At 43.7% G+C, this 24,513-nt stretch overlaps 1 protein-coding gene, 1 long non-coding RNA gene and 1 pseudogene across 4 annotated transcripts in view; 2 read left to right on the top strand and 1 right to left on the bottom strand.

Moving 5' to 3' along the window:
- Positions 1–21,001, top strand: part of Kiaa0319 (KIAA0319 homolog) — a 63,188-nt gene extending 42,187 nt beyond the window's left edge. The window contains 4 exon segments of one of the 3 annotated variants that reach the window (NM_001197023.2): positions 1,790–1,912; positions 3,642–3,732; positions 5,523–5,614; positions 17,649–21,001. In NM_001197023.2, coding sequence (NP_001183952.1) covers positions 1,790–1,912; positions 3,642–3,732; positions 5,523–5,614; positions 17,649–17,827 — 485 coding nt within the window. In that variant the 3' untranslated portion in view covers positions 17,828–21,001. 3 annotated transcript variants of the gene reach the window in all.
- Rpl37-ps1 (ribosomal protein L37, pseudogene 1) lies at positions 15,658–16,022 on the bottom strand (annotated as a pseudogene).
- Positions 21,002–22,880: 1,879 nt separating the features above from the next.
- Positions 22,881–24,404, top strand: LOC148000139 (uncharacterized). The gene is made up of 2 exons (XR_015641651.1): positions 22,881–23,023; positions 23,185–24,404. It is a non-coding gene; the product is annotated as an uncharacterized LOC148000139 (long non-coding RNA).
- Positions 24,405–24,513: the final 109 nt, after the last annotated feature.

Here is a 24,513-nt window from a genome sequence, read left to right as displayed (position 1 = left end):
TGTTTAGAAGATTCTGGAACTTTTAGGAGGTGGAGCCCTGGCAGCAGGTCTTCATCTCACAAGTAAATGCTAATGAAGATAGTCATCTTAGAGTTTTCAGAATATGACATAATGTTTACACAAATTTAATTTGTTTCAGACATGTGTTAGTTTACACTTAACACTCTCACTAATAACGTGGAGTAACTTGGTAACTTGATCTTTCTCAAAGTAGAGTCATTTGTTTTTCTTTTCTTTTTTTTTTCTTTCTTTTTTTCTGAGCTGGGGACCGAACCCAGGGCCTTGTGCTTGCTAGGCAAGCGCTCTACCACTGAGCTAAATCCCCAACCCCCATTTGTTTTTCTAAAGCCCAAAGCAGTGATTTATTATAGAAAATTTGAGAGCTGGGTATGGTGCCCATGCCTTTAATCCCAGCACTCAGGAAGCAGAGGCAGGCAGACCTCTGTGTTTGTGGGCAGCCTGGTCTACAGAGTGAGTTCCAGGGAAACTAGAACTACACAGAGAAACCCTGTTCTGAATTATTTTTGTTGTTTGAATCTGAAAGAGACAAAGAAGAAAACAATCTTCTAGTTTGTAGATTTTAGAATTTCCATCTTCCAAACATAACTTTTGATACTATTTTGATGTATTTCGTTCAAGTTTCTCCATCTTTAGGAAAAATAATATGATTAGGACGATTTGATATGTTTTGTGTGTGTGTGTGTGTGTGTGTGTGTGTGTGTGTGTGTGTGTGTGTGTTGCTGGGGATTCAACCTCATGTCTTACACATGCTAGGCTCTACCACTGAGTTTCATCACAGCTCTTGCAATGTCTTTGGACTTTACATCATGCCACAACTATTTCCCCAAATCCCTTAGAATTCCTTTTCCATGAGACACTCACGGCTGCCTGGTCTTCCTCCCTGGATGTGTTCTGTAATCACACACCTACTCTGTGGCATGTAGGAATGACTATGAATAGTGTTCCAGTGAAGACCAAGCGCTGTGCACACCCAGTTGGTTTCAGTGCACGTGTTCCTAGAGGTTATGTATTACACTGGTAAAGGCCCAGGCCCGTTCTATGATATGGATGGGCTTTTCCCTACGTTTGCTTCCTGATGAGTTGGTAGATGATGAGAGTTTATGGTTCTGTTTTAGTGGTGGTGGTAAGGGTGAGACAGGCCTTATTATGTAGACCTGGTACTTTCTGTGTAGCCAAGGTTAGCCTCGAACCTGCAGTAATCTCCCTGCTTCAGTGTCTTGAGTGCTAGGATTTTAGGTATCTTTTATCATGCTTGTCATAAGAGAGTTTTTGTTTTGTTTTCTTTTTTTTTCCAAGACAAGACTTCTCTGTATAGCCCTGGTTGTCCTAGAACTCACTTTGTAGACCAGGTTGGCCTCTAAACTCAAGAGATCTGCCTGCATCTGCCTCCTGAGTGCTGAGATTAAGGGTTAAGGGCACATATTACTATTCCTTGGCAGCTACTTCTTCTTCTCCTTCTCCTTTTTAAAGATTTATTTATTTTATTTATATGAGTATACTGTAGTTGTTTTCAGACACACACCATAGGAGGGCATTGGATCCCATTACAGATGATCGTGAGCCACCATGTGATTGCTGGAAATTGAACTCAGGACCTCTGGAAGAGCAGTCAGTGCTCTTAACAGCTGAGCCATCTCTCCAGTCCTTTTGGCTGGCTTCTTAAGATATTTTTAATTCACCCATTTGTTTTGGGCCTCTACTATGGAAATGGAAAAGCAGGAATCTTCTTTTGGCTGTGGTAACCTCATCTCTGCACCACCTTTTACAGGATGCCTTCTCAAGTGTTCAGGTCATGGTCACTGTGACCCCATCACAAAGCGTTGCATTTGCTCCCATCTGTGGATGGAGAACCTCCTACAGCGGTACATGTGGGATGGCGAGAGCAACTGTGGTGAGTGGAGTGGTGTGTGTGGTGGTGGCTTCTGGTATGCTTCTTGAAGATAGTCATTTCTTCCTGACTCAGTACCCAGAACCATCCAATAGCATTCTTTCCTGAAGCCCAGTAGACCCACTCTCTTAGTTGTACATTAAAACCTTGTCTCACTCTGTCACTGGGGACTCCTGTAAAACCTGGAAGATAGATTTGGCAGGGCTGCTCTAAGAAACAACTGCCTTCCGACTTTCCCCCTCAGATTGTGCCTGCTGTGACTTAGGATGTTAGGACTTTATAAGGACATACCTCTTATGTATTCTGTTAAGATAATACAAAATGGGAAATGTACCCCACACTGCTAGGGGTGAGCCCACGCAGGTACCAGCCATAGGAACACAGTCTTGCCCCATAGCCCATGCTGGTACCCTTCTTCAGTTCCTTTAGAGAGAAACCCCACCCCACCTTAATCCTTCCTAAATATCAGAAATGAAACCAGCTTCAGGTCAGTATTCTAGGGAGATGGCATGATAGTTAATCAGGTTAAGCATAAGAATTTGTTCCATTGGTGTCTTGGTTTGTTTATTTTTGTTTTTGAGACAGCATCTCTCTATGCTGTCCTTGTTGTCCTGAAATTTTTTCTGTAGACTAGGCTGGCTTTGAACTCACAGAGATCTGCCTGTCTCTAACTTCCAAGAGATGGGCTCAAAAGCATGTGCCAGTGTCTTAGGCACCCATTGGTATTTTTGCCCCTAAGTTATTACTGCAAAGCGTAGGATATAGAAGGAATGAAGAATAGTTCCTAAATTGACCTCTGGCCCTGTGTCTTCATGACACAGGCAACCAAAACCCTTGGCTTGCTTTATGGAGACCATGCTGTAGGTCTGAGGATATAGCCTAGTAGTTAGAGTGCTTGCCTGGTATAGCCAAAGCCTTGCACTCAGTCTTTCATAGATAGAGTCTCACATAAAACCATGTGTAGGGGGTTGAGGATTTAGCTCAGTGATAGAGCGATTGCCTAGCAAGTGCAAGGCCCTGGGTTCGGTCCCCAGCTCCGAAAACAAAACCAAACCAAACAAAAAAAAAACAAAAACAAAAACAAAACAAAACAAAACAAAACAAAACAAAACCATGTGTAGGGCACACACCCATAATCCCAGTACTGGGCATGTAGAATAGGAGGATCAGATGTTCAAGATCATCCTTGGTTATGTAATGAATTCAAAACCAGCCTGGATTACATAGACAAGAGCCTATCTCAAAAAGGAGAAAATGAGGAGAAAGAGAAAAAAGAGGAAGAGGAGGAAGAGGAGGAAGAAGAGGAAGATGGGGGAGGGCAGGAGGATGAAGAGGAGAAGAAAAAGTACCATGGAGATCTTTTTAGGGGAAAGGTTATTATGATTCTCGGGATCTGGAATGAACATCTTAATATTTCATACATTTGTATGTAGGAGGCATAGCTGCTTCGCTGATTCTTTTCAGTTATTTTGTATTTCCAGTTCTCAAGTCAGCCTGAACTATGTGCCTGAGGTCCCTGAGTTATGTGCCTCATGAGGTCCCTCAACCAATCCACCAGACAAAGCCACCAGTCTGCTGTTCTGATTGGCACCTAGCTTTTCTGTCTGTCCCCACAGTGATCTCCGCACCACAGCTAGCTGCAGCTCAGATGGACTCTTTGGAGTCATCAGAACAAAGCTGCTTAGCAAACGGTTTATCATTCATTGTGCACTCTGGCCTTTTCCTTTTGTAGAGTGGAGTGTATTCTACGTGGCAGCTCTGGCGTTGACCCTAACAGTGCTAACTGGAGCTGTGACTTGGGTGTGCATCTGCTGTTGCAGGAGGTACCTAATACGCTTGCTCATTGTGTGCAAAGATGCTTCACTGGGGCGATCATAGCTTCGGGCTTTTTTGCTTGGGTCTGTCTCGCTGCTTAACTGGTTGATTAACTGACAATCAGGTTTTAAAACAAACTGGACTTCATGAGCATAGTGATGCCCTTTACAGATCTAGGCATGTGTGTCTCAGTAAATGGATCAATACTGGGGCGGCTTTTTCTCATTGAAGTTTTCACCTTCTAGCAGGGCCTACCATTCCATATGAAACCTACTATATAAAAATACATATTATATAGTATATGCAGATAAAATTATATATTACATGGTATTTACAGATAAAACTATGTGTGTGCATATGTGTTAGGAATTGAACCTAATATCTTGTATGTGCAAGGGAAGCACTCTACCGCTGAGCTATATCTCTACCCCCCATACACACACCTAATAATAACTCTGTCTTACATGTCACCAGAGCTGTGCACGGGTGGCCTTCCATGTCTCAGCAGAGAAAGACATTGTAGAAATGTGTGGGTTTAATTTGTAGACGTGGTTATATGAAGTGACAATTGGATCAGTCTGAATCCTTTAGTCCATCTAAACCATGAAGAGAGACGATGGCATACCCAAGCGACCCTTTAGGGTTTTCTTATTTTTCTTCTGAGAATGAAGGTGACATCTGAGAAGCCCATAGGCTGTCATTGTCAGAATCTCCCAGAACACCATGCTCAGCCATCATGAGGAGTTTGGAAAGGAAAGATACCACTAGACCTCAGAAGAGAGTGGTAGGCTCATCTTCCTATAGGGAGACACTGTATTGTCTAAAGCTGTACTTTTAAAAAGGCATACTGAAACGAATAGCTGTTTTCAGAAATGCTATTTACTTTGAGATCCACTTGTGATTGCACTCTCAGCAATAGGGGTGAGCTTAAGAAGAGGCCCAAATCCCAGAACCATGTGGGACAGGCTCCCTTACTGGGTGTGACTGTGAATGTTCTACATCTCAGGATTGCATCTAGCAATTAAATGGTGCTGACTTTGAACATCTACTGAGCATTTGCATTTCTGAGCCATAATGATGGACTCTAATTATACTGCTGTGTTTGGCCCTCCCAGCAACCACAGGAGAAAGGGACTCTTCTGGAGGCGAGGGCATGGGACACAGATGTCTTATATAGTATTCTCAAAGTCTCCAGCCAGCAAGCGCTAAACTGAGACGGGGAAGCCCTTGCTCTTAATGACACATGATCAGAGCAGTTATTGCCTGACAGATGCACACCTTAGTATAGTAGTCATTTGTCTGTTCGCTTGTTTTGTAACTGTGTTTTCACTATTTAGCCCTGGGTTCTGGACTTGACTTGCTAGGTAGAGCAGGCTGGCCGAGAACTCAGAGAGCTGCTTGCCTCTGCTTCCTGAGTTTAGTGTAGTTTTAATGAGTGTTTTCAAGTGATCCTTTGCAGCTTATTGTGAGGCACAAAGGATCAACCTAGTTTTGATGTCTTGTAGGAAAAATGAAAGACAGAGTTATTTCTAAGATAGGTGTGGGGCTTCAGTGTCTTATCCCTTCTGTGTTCCCTCCCTCTGGGACAGTCCTGTGTCTCTGAACATTCTTAGTGAGCAGAGATTTGGAGGAATCTTGCTCACCCAGGGCTTTCTGAGGTGCCTGGACCGTATATAGATGTTAAGCATTGCTTGACTGGACTCCAGCACCTCGGTTTCAGGGAAACCCTTTTTTTAGGTGGAAAAGATCCCAAGTGCCACTCTGAGCATTCAATCTAGCATTTCATTGTTTCTTCCAGACGAAAAAGGACTAAGATAAGGAAGAAAACAAAGTACACCATCCTAGACAACATGGATGAACAGGAAAGAATGGAACTGAGGCCCAAATACGGTAAGACTCTTTCCTTTGAACACCTTACTTAGGCATTGGCCAGAGAGTTAGGCTGGGTGAGAGGGAGACTAACGTGGAATCAATACTTAGGACAGAAGAGCAAACCTGGGAGACAACATCAATCCCCTGGGCAGGATGCCTGAGATACCGTTACCAGGATGCTCATGGTAACTGTATTAGAAAGAACACCTCCCGTCCACTTCACTTAACCTTTGGATTTTTTTTTAATTTTTTTTATTTATTTATTTTTTATTAACTTGAGTATTTTTTATATACATTTCGAGTGTTTTTCCCTTTCCCGGTATCCGGGCAAACATCCCCCTCCCTCCTCCCCTTCCTTATGGGTGTTCCCCTCCCAACCCTCCCCCCATTGCCGCCCTCCCCCCACCAGTCTAGTTCACTGGGGGTTCAGTCTTAGCAGGACCCAGGGCTTCCCCTTCCACTGGTGCTCTTACTAGGATATGCATTGCTACCTATGAGGTCAGAGTCCAGGGACAGTCCATGTATAGTCTTTGGGTAGGGGCTTAGTCCCTGGAAGCTCTGGTTGCTTGGCATTGTTGTACATATGGGGTCTCGAGCCCCTTCAAGCTCTTCCAGTCCTTTCTCTGATTCCTTCAACAGGGGTCCTATTCTCAGTTCAGTGGTTTGCTGCTGGCATTCGCCTCTGTATTTGCTGTATTCTGGCTGTGTCTCTCAGGAGCGATCTACATCCGGCTCCTGTCGGTCTGCACTTCTTTGCTTCATCCATCTTGTCTAATTGGGTGGCTATATATGTATGGGCCACATGTAGGGCAGACTCTGAATGGGTGTTCCTTCAGTCTCTGTTTTAATCTTTGCCTCTCTCTTCCTTGCCAAGGGTATTCTTGTTCCCCTTTTAAAGAAGGAGTGAAGCATTCACATTTTGATCATCCATCTTGAGTTTCATTTGTTCTAGGCATCTAGGGTAATTCAAGCATTTGGGCTAATAGCCACTTATCATGGAGTGCATACCATGTATGTCTTTCTGTGATTGGGTTAGCTCACTCAGGATGATGTTTTCCAGTTCCAACCATTTGCCTACGAATTTCATAAACTCGTTGTTTTTGATAGCTGAGTAATATTCCATTGTGTAGATGTACCACATTTTCTGTATCCATTCCTCTGTTGAAGAGCATCTGGGTTCTTTCCAGCTTCTGGCTATTATAAATAAGGCTGCAATGAACATAGTGGAGCACGTGTCTTTTTTATATGTTGGGGCATCTTTTGGGTATATGCCCAAGAGAGGTATAGCTGGATCCTCAGGCAGTTCAATGTCCAATTTTCTGAGGATTCTCCAGACTGATTTCCAGAATGGTTGTACCAGTTTGCAATCCCACCAACAATGGAGGAGTGTTCCTCTTCCTCCACATCCTCGCCAGCATCTGTTGTCCCCTGAGTTTTTGATCTTAGCCATTCTCACTGGTGTGAGGTGAAATCTCAGGGTTGTTTTGATTTGCATTTCCCTTATGACTAAAGATGTTGAACATTTCTTTAGGTGTTTCTCAGCCATTCGGCATTCCTCAGCTGTGAATTCTTTGTTTAGCTCTGAACCCCATTTTTTAATAGGGTTATTTGTTTCCCTGCGGTCTAACTTTTTGAGTTCTTTGTATATTTTGGATATAAGGCCTCTATCTGTTGTAGGATTGGTAAAGATCTTTTCCCAATCTGTTGGTTGCCGTTTTGTCCTAACCACAGTGTCCTTTGCCTTACAGAAGCTTTGCAGTTTTATGAGATCCCATTTGTCGATTCTTGATCTTAGAGCGTAAGCCATTGGTGTTTGTTTAGGAAATTTTTTCCAGTGCCCATGTGTTCCAGATGCTTCCCTAGTTTTTCTTCTATTAGTTTGAGTGTGTCTGGTTTGATGTGGAGATCCTTGATCCACTTGGACTTAAGCTTTGTACAGGGTGATAAGCATGGATCGATCTGCATTCTTCTACATGTTGCCCTCCAGTTGAACCAGCACCATTTGCTGAAAATGCTATCTTTTTTCCATTGGATAGTTTTGGCTCCTTTGTCAAAAATCAAGTGACCATAGGTGTGTGGGTTCATTTCTGGGTCTTCAATTCTATTCCATTGGTCTATCTGTCTGTCTCTGTACCAATACCATGCAGTTTTTATCACTATTGCTCTGTAATACTGCTTGAGTTCAGGGATAGTGATTCCCCCTGAAGTCCTTTTATTGTTGAGGATAGCTTTAGCTATCCTGGGTTTTTTGTTATTCCAGATGAATTTGCAAATTGTTCTGTCTAACTCTTTGAAGAATTGGATTGGTATTTTGATGGGGATTGCATTGAATCTGTAGATTGCTTTTGGTAAAATGGCCATTTTTACTATATTAATCCTGCCAATCCATGAGCATGGGAGATCTTTCCATCTTCTGAGGTCTTCTTCAATTTCCTTCTTCAGTGTCTTGAAGTTCTTATTGTACAGATCTTTTACTTGCTTGGTTAAAGTCACACCGAGGTACTTTATATTATTTGGGTCTATTATGAAGGGTATCGTTTCCCTAATTTCTTTCTCGGCTTGTTTCTCTTTTGTGTAGAGGAAGGCTACTGATTTATTTGAGTTAATTTTATACCCAGCCACTTTGCTGAAGTTGTTTATCAGCTTTAGTAGTTCTCTGGTGGAACTTTTGGGATCACTTAAATATACTATCATATCAACTGCAAACAGTGATATTTTGACTTCTTCTTTTCCGATCTGTATCCCCTTGACCTCCTTTTGTTGTCTGATTGCTCTGGCTAGAACTTCAAGAACTATATTGAATAAGTAGGGAGAGAGTGGGCAGCCTTGTCTAGTCCCTGATTTTAGTGGGATTGCTTCGAGTTTCTCTCCATTTAGTTTAATGTTAGCAACTGGTTTGCTGTATATGGCTTTTACTATGTTCAGGTATGGGCCTTGAATTCCTATTCTTTCCAGGACTTTTATCATGAAGGGGTGTTGAATTTTGTCAAATGCTTTCTCAGCGTCTAATGAAATGATCATGTGGTTTTGTTCTTTCAGTTTGTTTATATAATGGATCACGTTGATGGTTTTCCGTATATTAAACCATCCCTGCATGCCTGGGATGAAGCCTACTTGGTCATGGTGGATGATTGTTTTGATGTGCTCTTGGATTCGGTTTGCCAGAATTTTGTTGAGTATTTTTGCGTCGATATTCATAAGGGAAATTGGTCTGAAGTTCTGTTTCTTTGTTGTGTCTTTGTGTGGTTTAGGTATAAGAGTAATTGTGGCTTCGTAGAAGGTATTCGGTAGTGATCCATCTGTTTCAATTTTGTGGAATAGTTTGGATAATATTGGTATGAGGTCTTCTCTGAAGGTTTGGTAGAATTCTGCACTAAACCCGTCTGGACCTGGGCTCTTTTTGGTTGGGAGACCTTTAATGACTGCTTCTATTTCCTTAGGAGTTATGGGGTTGTTTAACTGGTTTATCTGTTCCTGATTTAACTTTGGTACCTGGTATCTGTCTAGGAAATTGTCCATTTCCTGAAGATTTTCAAGTTTTGTTGAATATAGGTTTTTATAGTAAGATCTGATGATTTTTTGAATTTCCTCTGAATCTGTAGTTATGTCTCCCTTTTCATTTCTGATTTTGTTAATTTGGACACCCTCTCTGTGTCCTCTTGTTAGTCTGGCTAAGGGTTTATCTATCTTGTTGATTTTCTCAAAGAACCAAAAGTTGGTTCTGTTGATTCTTTCTATGGTCCTTTTTGTTTCTACTTGGTTGATTTCAGCTCTGAGTTTGATTATTTCCTGCCTTCTACTCCTCCTGGGTGTATTTGTTTCTTTTTCTTCTAGAGCTTTTAGGTGTGCTGTCAAGCTGCTGACATATGCTCTTTCCTGTTTCTTTCTGCAGGCACTCAGCGCTATGAGTTTTCCTCTTAGCACAGCTTTCATTGTGTCCCATAAGTTTGGGTATGTTGTATCTTCATTTTCATTAAATTCTAAAAAGTTTTTAATTTCTTTCTTTATTTCTTCCTTGACCAGGTTATCATTGAGTAGAGCATTGTTCAATTTCCACGTATATGTGGGCATTCTTCCCTTATTGTTATTGAAGACCAGTTTTAGGCCGTGGTGGTCCGATAGCACGCATGGGATTATTTCTATCTTTCTGTACCTGTTGAGGCCCGTTTTTTGACCAATTATATGGTCAATTTTGGAGAAAGTACCATGAGGAGCTGAGAAGAAGGTATATCCTTTTGCTTTAGGATAGAATGTTCTATAAATATCCGTTAAGTCCATTTGGCTCATGACTTCTCTTAGTCTGTCGACATCACTGTTTAATTTGTTTCCATGATCTGTCCATTGATGAGAGTGGGGTGTTGAAATCTCCCACTATTATTGTGTGAGGTGCAATGTGTGTTTTGAGCTTTAGTAAGGTTTCTTTTACGTATGTAGGTGCCCTTGTATTTGGGGCATAGATATTTAGGATTGAGAGTTCATCTTGGTGGATTTTTCCTTTGATGAATATGAAGTGTCCTTCCTTATCTTTTTTGATGACTTTTAGTTGGAAATTGATTTTATTTGATATTAGAATGGCTACTCCAGCTTGCTTCTTCTGACCATTTGCTTGGAAAGTTGTTTTCCAGCCTTTCACTCTGAGGTAGTGTCTGTCTTTGTCTCTGAGGTGTGTTTCCTGTAGGCAGCAGAATGCAGGGTCCTCGTTGCGTATCCAGTTTGTTAATCTATGTCTTTTTATTGGGGAGTTGAGGCCATTGGTGTTGAGAGATATTAAGGAATAGTGATTATTGCTTCCCGTTATATTCATATTTGGATGTGAGGTTATGTTTGTGTGCTTTCATTCTCTTTGTTTTGTTGCCAAGACGATTAGTTTCTTGCTTCTTCTAGGTTATAGCTTGCCTCCTTATGTTGGGCTTTACCATTTATTATCCTTTGTAGTGCTGGATTTGTAGAAAGACATTGTGTAAATTTGGTTTTGTCATGGAATATCTTGGTTTCTCCATCTATGTTAATTGAGAGTCTTGCAGGATACAGTATCCTGGGCTGGCATTTGTGTTCTCTTAGGGTCTGTATGACATCAGTCCAGGATCTTCTGGCCTTCATAGTTTCTGGCGAGAAGTCTGGTGTGATTCTGATAGGTCTGCCTTTATATGTTACTTGACCTTTTTCCCTTACTGCTTTTAATATTCTTTCTTTATTTTGTGCGTTTGGTGTTTTGACTATTATGTGACGGGAGGTGTTTCTTTTCTGGTCCAATCTATTTGGAGTTCTGTAGGCTTCTTGTATGCCTATGGGTATCTCTTTTTTTAGATTAGGGAAGTTTTCTTCTATGATTTTGTCGAAGATATTTACTGGTCCTTTGAGCTGGGAGTCTTCACGCTCTTCTATACCTAATATCCTTAGGTTTGATCTTCTCATTGAGTCCTGGATTTCCTGTATGTTTTGGACCAGTAGCTTTTTCCACTTTACATTATCTTTGACAGTTGAGTCAATGATTTCTATGGAATCTTCTGCTCCTGAGATTCTCTCTTCCATCTCTTGTATTCTGTTGGTGAAGCTTGTATCTACAGCTCCTTGTCTCTTCTTTTGGTTTTCTATATCCAGGGTTGTTTCCATGTGTTCTTTCTTGATTGCTTCTATTTCCATTTTTCATTCCTTCAACTGTTTGATTGTGTTTTCCTGGAATTCTTTCAGGGATTTTTGCGATTCCTCTCTGTAGGCTTCTACTTGTTTATTAATGTTTTCCTGTGTTTCCCTAAGGGAGTTCTTCACGTCTTTCTTGAAGTCCTCCAGCATCATGATCAAATATGATTTTGAAACTAGATCTTGCTTTTCTGGTGTGTTTGGATATTCCATGTTTGTTTTGGTGGGAGAATTGGGCTCCGATGATTCCAAGTAGTCTTGGTTTCTGTTGCTTGGGTTCCTGCGCTTGCCTCTCGGCATCAGATTATGTCTAGTGTTACTTTGTTCTGCTATTTCTGACAGTGGCTAGACTGTCCTATAAGCCTGTGTGTCAGGAGTGCTGTAGACCTGTTTTCCTCTCTTTCAGTCAGTTATGGGGACAGAGTGTTCTGCTGTCGGGCGTGTAGTTTTTCCTCTCTACAGGTCTTCAGCTGTTCCTGTGGGCCTGTGTCTTGAGTTCTCCAGGCAGCTTTCTTGCAGCAGAAAAGTTGTTCTTACCTGTGGTCCCGAGGCTCAAGTTCGCTCGTGGGGTGCTGCCCACGGGCTCTCTGCGGCGGCAGCAACCAGGAATACCTGTGCTGCCCCTTCCGGGAGCTTCAGTGCACCAGGGTTCCAGATGGCCTTTGGTGTTTTCCTCTGGCGTCCGAGATGTATGTACAGAGAGCAGTCTCTTCTGGTTTCCCAGGCTTGTCTGCCTCTCTGAAGGTTTAGCTCTCCCTCCCACGGGATTTGGGTGCAGAGAACTGTTTATCCGGTCTGTTTCCTTCAGGTTCCAGCGGTGTCTCAGGCAGGGGTCCTGCCGCTCCTGGGCCCTCCCACAAGGGAGCCCAGAGGCCTTATACAGTTTCCTCTTGGGCCAGGGATGTGGGCAGGGGTGAGCAGTGTTGGTGGTCTCTTCCGCTCTGCAGCCTCAGGAGTGCCCACCTGACCAGGCGGTTGGGTCTCTCTCTCACAGGGTCTGGGAGCAGAGAGCTCAAACCTTTAGATTCTTACCTATAGCTATCACTTATGTAATGCGCCTCTGAGGCTGCTCAATGCTGATTCTGTGAGTTTTCCATATGTCTGGGTTTATAGGTAGCTTAATTCTCTTAGAGAGGTGGAGTCACTTTCAAAGTCGACAACCCAAAATGTTGTCAACAGGGCTGAAGTCTATAGTACAAACAATTTAATCTTATCCCTAACTAACTTACAAGTGAATGAGACTCAGACTACAGTTATTTTGTGGCTTTGACAATTACTGGGGGGTCACCCTTAATCTACTTTTCTAACTGCTGGCCTGACTACTTCCCTAGTGATGTACCCAAACACTTGCTGTTTCTTCTGGCCACATGCACCTTCTCCTCACTTCTCCTTGTTCTTTGCTTCTCCCCTTCCCCAATTAGGTAAAAACCTACCTACCTCTAATCCCCCCAGTAATTGGCTGTAGCCATTTTTATTTAATCAATAGTTTTAAATTGAAGGATAAAGTTCATACAACAAAAGCTGGCAAACGTGAGAATTCACTTGTAGACCTAAACATTCAGTACAGAATTTAGCATTTTAGTACATAGCAACAGACCAACCCCCCCAAAAAATATGAGGAAGCAATCTTGGTCATGAAGAACAAGGTTAACACCTTCTAGTAGGTGGTGTGGTGTGGTGTGGTGTGGTGTGGTGTGGTGTGTGTGTGTGTGTGTGTGTGTGTGTGTGTGTGTTGGTTTGAATAGGAAGGGTCCCTGTAGACTCATGCGTTTGGATGCTTGGTCCATAGGGAATGGAACTGTTAGGAGGTATGGAGGTCGCCATGATCATGGCATCTCTTCTCAGTAATAGAAACCCTAACTCAGACAGGTGAGGAAGGGTGTTGGGGGAGGGATGAGAGGGTGCAAAATTCATGACCATGTGTAGAAAGTGTGGTTAAGTTGTGACCAAATACCCGACAAGCAGCAATGTAAGAGAGGAAGTGAGTTGGGCCAATAGGTCATTCTTTAGTGACAGGATGCTAACAGAGATGACCAGAGGATAAGATAAAGAAGACAGGAAAGCTGGGGTCAGGGGATCTCACACAAGCTCTGTCAGTTTCCAAGCAGGTTTGTTAGGAAGTACAGCATCTCACCTACATCTTACCTACAGTCTTCCTGAAGGAGAAAACTGTGATAGTGCCACCAAAAGCTATCATGCAAAGGGGCAAAGTCAGCAGGGAGCTGCTCACGCAGTGTTGCACAAAGGAAACACAGGTATCTCAAATGTGCCACAGACCTAGCACACAGTGGTCTTTGGACTGACAAACATAGCCTCTTAGGGTGAGAAGAGTCTTCTCAGCATGAAGACACACACAGCTCCCTCAAGGCCCTGGGCTCAGGCCATTTCTGGCCATGCCAAGCATATTTTTAGTTTTAGACAAGGAACTACTTATACCCCAGGGAAAAAACCTTGGCTTGGCCTAACCCTAAACGTGGAATAAGTGTTTGAGCATACAGTCCATCTCGGTAGGGAAGGCCTGGCTGCAGGAGCAGTTCTTGGCTATAGCAATGGTACTTGAGGCCACTTGCTCATATCTGTGTGGGTCTAGGGATGCCAGCACATAACTGTTTTCTCATTCAACCTAAGACCACAGACCACACAGTGGCACAGCCGACACTCAGGGCAGATTGTCCCTAGTCAGTTAACCATCTTTGGAAGAGTTCTTAAAGTCATACAGAGAGATGTACATCACTAATGCATTAAGCGGTGTCTGTCAAGTTGACAATGGAAAATAAGCAATTCTTAGAGGCCCTGCAGAAGTTCCTCACAGGGAACACCAACAGCAGCTGTCATCTGCTGAGAGCTCACCAGTTGTGTCGCAGGAGTTAATGCAAAGGTGTTATAAAAGTGCTTTATTCCCAAGAGGTTGAGGTGCTTGGGGCTGGTTAGCTCACCAACCTTCTGCTTGATTCATGCCCACCTTCTCACAAACCCCTTTTTAGTCACGGAAGCCCATTGTTCTTACAGTGGTGCGTAGCTTCTCTCGGTTCCACTTTCCTGCCATCCCATACTGCCTAGTGTCTTTCCATACGTCCCACCATTATTTTTGGTACCCTTTCTCAGATATTTATAATCCCACCTCTAAACTCACAGTTGTAAGTCTCCTTGTCAGCACAGGTACTTTTACTACACTTTGCCCATCTGATCCTAAACCCTGTGAGCCAGATACTATGATTAGTCTTCATTATAGGAGAAGGTGCTAACAAAGATGGAGGAAAGTTTAGTGGATGGTCCAGGAAGCCTGGCTGGGCAGGCTGTCAGCCTCTGTTCCTCAGTGTGCCCTACCCCTGTGTAAGTCTATTCTGGCTACTATAACAACATAAAAGAGAGCGGGGACTTTTAAAACCACACATGTTTATTTGTCGGGGATCTAGAGTTGGATATTCAAGGCCAAGGTAGCAGATTCAATCTGATGAGGGCTACTTCCTTCCTGGTTAGTACTTTCTCCTTGTATCCCTCCCCCCCCCTTGGGATAGAACTGAAGGTCTTGCAGCATATGCTACACAGCTGTTCCACCATGGTATGATGCCCTAGCCTTTTCTTGTGCCTTCTTCCTAAGGGCACTTGAAGCAGTGGCTCTCTTAATCTGCTCTAAACTCCCAGGTAGGTGCATGTGCACTCCTCACTACCTGCCCAAAGGCTTTGGACTCATGAATATATGCAACCTTAATTTTAATATGCCCTAAGCAGCTCAACAGCTGGGCTGCCCCCAAACTTCTGCATTACTAATGCCTCCCTTCCAATATTCCTGAATTATTATTTAATAATATTTTGTATTTCATCTCTGCTACCCCAGACCCAATCAGGGGTGTGGTGCCTGGGGCTGCTCTTCCCAGATTCTTACATGGTTGAATGCTTTCTCTCCTGCCGCTCTCAGGCCTGGTCTTTGTGCTTTCCTGTCATGGCGGTTCTAAAAACCCTCCCTCTCTCCTGGTTTCCTTGGCCGAGAAACCTAAGGCTCTCTGTCTCCCTGCCCAGCAACTGGCTGCTGGCAACTTTATTTACCAATTAGAGCCAACTGGAGGCAGGGACTCTCAGCATCTTACAAGCAGACGTGCAGGTTCCGGTGTGACTTGGGGAGCCAGATTAACACAAATAACATCAGAACCAATCCGAAACAGGTATTAGTTTTCTCCATAGGCCCTCGGCTCAGTAACAGCCTCGGGATAGGTCTCAGTGTAAGAATTTGGGGGACACCATGGTCAGATCACAGGATCCTCTAAGTCTGTAAGTCTTCCCTGTACTTCCTTTGTTTTTGTATACTGTGGTTTCCAATGGGCATGGGTTAAAATCCACCTTTCCAGCTGTCTGAGTTAGGGTTTCATTGCTGTGAAGAGACACCATGACCATGGCAACTCTTTTTTTTTTTTTTTTTTTTTTTTGAAACCAGAACATTTATTTTATGACCGATTGAAATCTTCAAGATGAACTGGATGCTGCAACAGCTGCCCTCTTGGGTTTAGGTGTTGTTCCTTCACAGAATCCATGTCTGAATCTTCGGTAGACAATCTTTAGGTGCCTCATCCGACCAGTCCCGGTAGTGTTTCGCCTCTTAGCCTTGGCACTCCAGTTATACTTTCTCTTGCGCTTGGCAGGGTAGGCACATTTGCCACAGGTCGACTTCTGAAGGTGATAGGCCTTAGAGCCACAGCAGCGGCACAGCGTGTGTGTCTTATGGCGACGCTTTCCAAAGGATGACGTTCCTTTTGTCATCTTGCTTCTACCAGTGAGGCCAAAGAGACCGCCATGGCAAGTCTTATAAAAAGAAAGCATTTAATTGGGGCTGGCTTACAGTTGGGAGGTTTAGTCCATTGTTATCATGGCAGGAGGCAAGGCACACAGGCAGATACAGTGCTGGAGAAGGAGCTGAGGGTTCTGCATCTGGATCAGCAGACAGTGGGAAAAGATTGCCAAACTGGGCATGGCTTGAGCATCTGAAACCTCAGAGCCCACCCCCCCAATCCCCCAGTGACTACTTCCTCCAACACCTACTCCAACAAGGCCACACCTCTAGTAGTGCCACTCTGTGTGGATACAGTGGCCATTTTCATTCAAACCCTACAGTGCTGTTCCCGTCTTGTGCTTCTCTGTGAGCTTCAGCCTCTCTGGCCTCATTCCTTGTTTCCCACTTGTCATTTGCTCCACACTGTTTTTTGTTTGTTTGTTTTCCTATAAGTTCTTCTGGATGCTTCTAAATGTTCTTTCTATGCCCTCTTTCTGTCCTCCTACCTCATCATCCCTCTGTGTTCAAATCCATCCTATTTGAACCATCACAGAACTAATCCCAGATACCAGGGAATGTTTCTATCCTCTTGATTCATGTAAGAGTTTTATTTCTTATTTTTTAGATGTTTTGAGTCATGTCATAGATCTGTTTTAACTCTGTAGTTAAGACACTATAAGTTCTTTTCCAAAAACTTTAGACATTAGTGTTGGTGAGATGGCTCAGTGGATAAAGGTGCTTGTCTCCAAGCCTGACAACGTAAGTTCTATGCCTGGTGGTGTTTGGAGAAAACTGACTTCTACTGTTGTCTGTCCTCTGGCTTCGACACATATGCCATGGTCCTGCACCCCCAGTAATCTTTATATTCTCCTGTTAGACACTATGAGTTAGTTGATATTGGGAATCATATCTTTTTTTAAGATTTATTTATTATGTATAAGTACACTGTAGCTGTCTTCAGACACAGGAGAAGAGAGCCTTGGATTCCATTACAGATGGTTGTAAGTCACCATGTGGTTGCTGGGATTTGAACTCAGGACCTCTGGAAGAGCAGTCAGTGCTCTTAACCACTGAGCCATCTCTCCAGCCCGGGAATTATATCTTTTTTTTTTTCAGAGCTGGGGACCAAACCCAGGGCTTTGGGCTTGCTAGGCAAGTGCTCTACCACTGAGCTAAATCCCCAACCCCCCCCTTCCCGGGAATCATATCTTAATCCTCTGTTTTGAACCCCTAGAATTCAAGTCATCTATCAAAATATTTAAACTTGGAAGTCATAGCAGCATTTATGTGTTGAAGCTCACTTTGCACTAAAAGCTGGCTTCACAGTGAAGGGCTTTACAGTGTAGTTTCATTCAATGCTCACTACAAACCCATGGGTAGGGGCTTTGTCTCCTTCCAGCAGATGAGAAGAGGTTAGGTGTCTTGTCCAGGATTGTGGAGCTGGTGTTATAGCTGGAACACAAATTCAAGATTGACTGACACTGGAAGACTCTGTCATGCCAACCCATCCGCCATGTAGGTGACTGCTTTAAAGGCCAATGAGCGGGCAATCCACAGTCCTCCCTGGAATGCTTAGGAGTAGACAGACAAAAGGACAGCTAAGAGGAAAGTGCTGCCTGTCTTCACACTCTTCCTGCTTCTCCCCAGGTATCAAGCACAGGAGCACCGAGCACAACTCCAGTCTGATGGTGTCGGAGTCTGAGTTTGAAAGCGACCAGGACACACTATTCAGCCAAGAAAGGATGGAGAGAGGAGTTCTGAAGGGTTCCCTGAATGGCTCTGCTAGAAGTGGAGTTTCCTTTGGTTATTACTCAAAGGACAGATAACAGGATGTTGTGGAAGGACCTCACGAGCTTGTGACTCAGTACCGGATGCTGGGAGTTATCACAAAGCTGACTCCTGCTTGGCACAGTGCATTGGCACCTCTCTCCAGGGGCCTTGCTCTGTGCTCCACAGAGTGATTAAAAGACCCAGGTTTTTGGAACTTTCAAGACACAAAACAAAATCCTGCTTATTCAACTGATGCTCATCAATAGAGAAAAGGGGTGCATAAAACCTCTGCGGAGTCGACTGAAAAGTTTTGTGTCTCCGTAGCGAACACTTTATTATAGTTATTGTCCATGATGAAATTAGGCTAACACCCGTTTCTATTTCTAGCCCACAGGAAAGACAAGTTAAGAAGGGTTGATTCTCTATAGAAGCTGTGACTGCCTTTAAGAACCTTCCAGAAGCAGCTTCTCAGAGGCCCTGCAGGATCAATGTGTAGTTCATCTGCGAGGGAACCATCTGTGTGTAGCTTCCTGTCTGTGATGCAGCTAGGTGTGGCTAGCTAGAAGGTCAGGAACTAAGGAAGCAGCAGAATCTAAGGACAGCAGGCAATAGAGATGGGGAGGGGCGAATGACCTGCAGGTTAAGTGTTGAAGGTAGCCTTTAACATTTTTCTCATTCACTTTCTCTAAGAAAAAGAAACCACGACTGCTTATTATTGTAACTTTTATTGAGAACACTGTGTAGCACTTCCATGGAAAGCAGGGAGGACTGGGTGATCACAGACATATTCCCAAACTTTAAAATATACTCCTAATGAGGGGACTGTGGTCACCATGTTCTGAGCCCCTACAAAGACTTCCTAGTGAAATAACTGGACAGAACATTCACCATTTATGCTTAAAAACTTATTTAAGGGACTGGAGAAATGGCTATATATAAGACCTCATGGCTCTTGCAGAAGACCTTGGTTCAGTCACCCTTACAATTGTCCAGAACTCCACTTTCTGGTCTCTGGCAGCAGCAGCAGCATGAGGAATGTGCAGAGTTCATGCATGTAGTTCATACATGAGCATTAAAAAAATCTTAAAAACATGTTTAAAAATCAAAGAACTAAATTTTATATTAGTTCTTTACACAAAAAAGATTTATACAATGTCCCCCGAAAAAGCTCCCGCTCTCCCCCCTCAGCCATGAACTGGAGATGATTACAGCCTGAGATGTTGATCAGGTTATAGTAGTTGCCCATGGCCCCGAGACTGCTGGCCTTGGCAATGCCCTTGGCGTTTAGAGAGTGGAAGAGCAGTACGTACGGTAGTCTGAGCTTAGAGAAAGAGAGTAGAGTGTAGCAGGAATTCAGTGCTAGCCTTGGCCATACAACAGGTTTGAGGGCAACCTGGACTATATGAGATCCTATGTTAAAAAATGAAAAAAGGAAAAGGTAAAAGAATTAGAATCACAATTTAAATTTTAGTAATAGAATTTTCTATTTCTGAGCTGAAAACTCAAAAAACCAAAAATTCAGAGGCCCCAGTGTATTATACTTTACTGGCGAATTGATCAAATAAAAACGTGTAGGAATATACTTTTATTTTAAAAGTAATATCTTTATGTCTATATATCATAGTTCAATATTATCTATAATGTTAGAGGAACAGTGATTTTTTTTTATTTTAGCACTAGTATTTAGCTTCATAAGCAGAATCTTCCCTATCCAATGACCAGACTGAGGCTAGTTTAGTGGGTAACCGGACGTTTCTGGCACAGAGAATCCAATAAAGCATCAAGCTGAAGCCTGTGAACCCTGCTGCTTTATGTGCACGAGTGTGCATCACTCATAGTTGACCTTCCCAAGTAATCCTGAAAGAAAACATTCCTCTGTGTTAGGCACCCACCGCAGGTCCAGGGAGCATAAGTGATTTCCACAGGGATGGAGTCAGTAGATCTGGGAATCGAGTGCTAAGGCCTACTTTACAGTGCATGAAGAAGTCCAGACATGTTGGAGGGCAAGTCTTGGAGAACCTTCTAGACCCCTGAAAGTTCTGTTGCTGGGATGAAGAGGAAAGCTTTGAGTGTGCCTGAGAGCAAAAGACAAGTAGGGGACCATGGACCTGGTGTCTCCCACAGGATCCAGCACACTCTAAGCCACCCATCCTCTAGGTTTGTAGTGGGCTTGCTGGTTCTGTCCCTGGCTGTCTCAGCCTGGTCTCTCTGATCTATTCATCACAAAAGAACCTTGAGTCTATAGTGAATCAGAAATAAACATCACAGTGGTTACTGGAAAATGGATCCTGTCTTGTGACCCACTTGTTCTCGGGGACTGAAAAGGGGGTAAGCCCTCAGCATCCATCTGGTGCTATCTTGAGACCTGAAGACTCTAAGCTGTTGACAAAAAGAGAAAAACATGTCTCTAGAGCAGCGATTCTGCGACCCTTTAATACAGCTCCTCATGTTGTGATCCACACTGCAAATTATTGCTTCCTCATAACTGTAATTTTGCTACTGTTTTGAATCGTATTGCAAATACCTGCTCTCTGACTCCTCTGGAGGTTGCAGCCCATGGGCTGAGAAACTGCCGTGGAGGGTGGGAGAACATTTATAGGGTTCAGAGGCTGAGAGCACAGCTACTTTCTGATTTAGACAAAGATCAAATGCCAGCATTCCCCAACCGAGTATGTTTAAAACACCTTAAAGACACACATTGAGGAAAGCCGTCACTTGTGATTCTAGCACTTGAAAGGTGGCAGGAGGAAGATCAGGGGTTTAAGAGCACCGTGCACAGCTACATACTGTATTCAAGGCCAGCCCAGGATACAGTCTCAAGCAAGCAAACAACCATCTAGTGAAATAAGAAAATGGTGACATAAATCAGCAGGGAAAGACCCCTGCTGCCAAACTTGGGTTTGATTCCTAGGACCCACATGGTAGAGGGAAAGAACCAATGCCCAAAAGTTGCCTTCTGGCCTTCACACAAAATATTTGGCAGTGTATGCTTACACATGCAAGTGTGTACACACACATACAATCATAATTTAAAAATATGTATTCCTCCATACTTCCTTCACATGGCGAGGAGGACCTTTGTTGTTTTTTTTTTTTTTTCCTTAATGTGACCAAGATATCTTGGATTTTGAGTCTTGATTTTATTCTTTTAAGTGTATTATTTTCCACATGTTTTGAATAACAAGGTATTGATTCTTGTATAAGATTATTAAATACATATGCTGACCTAAGGAAAAGTCTCATTTTCTCTAGAATGTCTTTGAAGGAGAAATAAACTTTCCTTAGGCTAACGTAGCTAAATCTGGGACTACAGTTAAGGAGCACTGGCCTGAATTGACACACGTCACCTGCACAACTGCCATGACAAACTTTTCAGGCAGAGGACAGAACACTCTCCAACACTGAGAGATAAGCCTGCTGAGAACAGTCAATTCTGCCAGGCACCTGGGAGGACCAGTTAGTTCTCTGGGCAAGCACTCACCACGGAGTTAGATCTCCATCCATGGGTTTTAGGATTTATATGGTTGAAAAAAAAAATGGAAACATTTCGATCACATAGCCAGTATGAATTTCAAATTTGTGTGTGTAAATAGTTTTTGGAGCAAGATCACCCGTGTGTTTATGTGTGAATGCCCCCATGACTGCTCTAATCTTATGAAAAGGATTTAGAAAAACTGTAATAGGGTTGTCTGCAAAGACAAAAACATTTAGCCAGGTATGGTGGCACACTCCTTTGATCGTAGTACTGAGCAGGCACAGGCAGACAGATTTCCGTGAGCTCAAGGCTAACCTGGTCTACACAGTAAGTTCTAGGACAGCCAGGCTCCATAGAAAGAGTCTGTCTCAAACGAAACCAAATCAAACCAAACCAAAAACAAAACCACACTACCCCAAAATGGACAGAGACTAAAACTAATATTATCTGTCTCTATACTGGGAAAGCAAACACAATTTCTGAAGCTCAGAGGACCAGAGGAGCAAATGGTTCTCTCTGAAACCAGCTTGAATAAACCAGTCTGAGCTCAGTGGCTTTCTCATAAAGGACATTCTGTTCCCTGATGGAAACTTTTTGTTTTTCTTTCTTTTCTTCCTTCCTTCCTTCTTTCCCTCCCTTCCTCCTCTTCCTCTTCCTCTTCTTCTTCCTCCTCCTCCTCTTCCTCTCCCTCTCCCTCTCCCTCCTCCTCCTCTTCTCCTTCTTCTTCTCCTTCTTCTCCCTCTTCTTCTTCTTCTTCTTCTTCTTCTTCTTCTTCTTCTTCTTCTTCTTCTTCTTCTTCTTCTTCTTCTTCTTCTTCTTCTTCTTCTTCTTCTTTTCTTTTCTTCTTCTTCCCCCCACGCCCTCTCTCTCTATCAGACAGCATAGTCCTGGCTGGCCTGGAGTTTATAGAGCTCTTCCAAGTGTGCTAGGATGAAAGGCCTATGCCACCAGGAACAGCCCTGACAGTATTTATAAAAAATAAAGCCAATTCACAACTGGGAATACAGCCCAGAGTGCTTACCTATGTGTGTGAGAACCTAAATTCAGTTCACAGCACTGTGGGAAAAGTCATTTTAAGAAGAGTACATTGAGGTATAATTCACTTAGAGTAAACTGCACACACTAAGTATAATTTGATAGATTTTGATGGCCATGCCCTGGAGCTATCTCTGTAACCAAGCTAAGGAGATTTTCACCCTAAAAGATTCTGTGCAACCCTTCATAGACAAACCTTCCCTTAAACCTCATTGCCAGATGTCCTTGAAATTTCTAGTTTTGTAGAATTAATGCTGGATATATTCATTTTTGGACCTCTTCTGCCAAGAAGTTGTCTCCATTGGTCTATTAGCAATTTTGTTGGGGTAAGTTGTGGAGGTCCCGTTTTGAGACTTGGGTGCTACTCATTAGGTCTATGAATTAAAAGTTTCCTTGATCATCACCTTCTTGCAAGAGTTCTATATTTTACTGAGTTTTCGAAAAATAAATGAACCAAATACATAATGTCTCAATGACGATGACCTTCGGCCACTGTTTGGATCTAAAATATCCCTGAAAGGCCAATGTGTGGGAAGACGATCCCCAAACCCTGCCAGGGCTGGAATGTACTGGAAACTTTAAGAAGTGGAGTCGGGTGGAAGGAAGTGACCTCACTGGGTGCGTGCCTTCCTCGCTCTGCTTCTCCACCCGCCGTGGGAGCCGTTTTCCTCAGCCTAGCACTGTTGATGCTCATTCTGGCCCCGGTCCCAAAGTAAGCTGCTCAAAGCGGCGGACTAGACTGGTGAGTCAGAATAGATGCTTCCTTCTAGTAAATTCATCAGATCTCATTCATGTATTGTGACCAGTGACAGAAAGTTGATTAACACATTTTTTCCTTATGAAAAACAAAAACTTACGTTTCTCAAAGGAATAACTATGTATGTGCCCTTTTTTCTCTTCTAGGTCAGCTTCCTCCCTTGCCCCAGAACACACTTCGTTTTTTCTTAGAGGAAGAGGCTTCCAGCTCTCCTGCGTTCTGCTTTCCCATGGCTGAAGTGACTCCCCGGAGAGCAGAGGTCTGTGGACCACCCAACATGTGAAGGAAATTGCCCCTGGTATGGACATGCCAATGTCTGGCTGTGTCTCCGCTTCCTTGGGATTTGGCTCGGCTTCTGTCCACGGGACTAATGTAACCCTCATCAACTGAATCTTTCTGAACTCATCAGCAAGCCAGGGGTTGGAGGAGGCCCTCTGAGCAGCCCTGGCAGATCACTCAGGGTCCTCTTTGTTGTGGCGCCCTGGGAAGAAAGCCCCACTAGGAGCTTAGTAGTCACATAGCAGAGTAAGGGGGCTGTCTGTGCCTCTGCCAGTTGCCACTCAGGGGCGGCTCCCTGTGCACTCTGCGGGGTAAGACATCGCCTGAGCTAAGGCTGCAGGCTTCTATTGAGGTAGTGCACGAAGCCCACAGCCAACCCTTTCTGTCTTGATTTGTAAAGCAGTACCACCCTCCTGCCTTCATCATGTCCAGCTGGGACCTGAGGGGAACTCTGAGCCTTGAGGCCTGGGAGTTCGCCCTCATCTTGGTCTCTGCTCAACCCTGGTCAAGGCTCTGCCTGGAGTTCCCACTGCTGCTGTTGCTCCTTAAATGGACTCACTGGGCGTTGGGGATGGGGACGGAAAGCTCACGTCAACATTCCAAGTCCCAACTTGAGGACAGTTTCCTGGGCACAGGGGACCCTGGGGGAAAATTTGTACGTTGAACTCCTAACCCCCAAATTCTAGAATGTAGGAAGAGATGAGCCCTTTAAGAGTGGCTCAAAATGAAGTCATCAGGGTGGGTCCTAATCCAATTTTAGTGGTGTCATAAGGTGACTAGGCCCCACAGAAGGTTCCTGGAGCACATAGTGGGGAACTCATAGAGGAACGGGCCACCTGTAGGCCCAGGAGGCGGGGTCATATAGGACCTTTCTAGAGCTGCCTAAGGCTTTGCCTTCACAGATGCAACCACCCACGAGTTCAATGGATTAATGCAGCGCCTTAGGGGTGAGTCTATTGTAGAGGCCAGTTTGGCTAGATCTTTTGCATATTATGCACTACACCGCTTAGAAATTCTGCTAGCAAGGCCATTGCCAAGTCTTGACCTTTTACCGGAGCCATGGGCCAAAATAATACAACTTAACTCATGTCGTGGAGTTGTGTTATAAGTTTACAGAAAATACACTCAGACAAGTGTTAAAATTCGTATTCCAGGATCGTGTCTGGATACCAGGGGCTCAAAAAATGCCTTTCTCA

This window comes from Rattus norvegicus, chromosome 17 (genome assembly GCF_021556685.1).
Source record: "Rattus norvegicus strain SHRSP/BbbUtx chromosome 17, alternate assembly SHRSP_T2T, whole genome shotgun sequence".
Taxonomy (NCBI): domain Eukaryota; kingdom Metazoa; phylum Chordata; class Mammalia; order Rodentia; family Muridae; genus Rattus; species Rattus norvegicus.
Note: the sequence above shows the minus strand (reverse complement) of the source record. Positions and strands in the feature narration are given on the sequence as shown.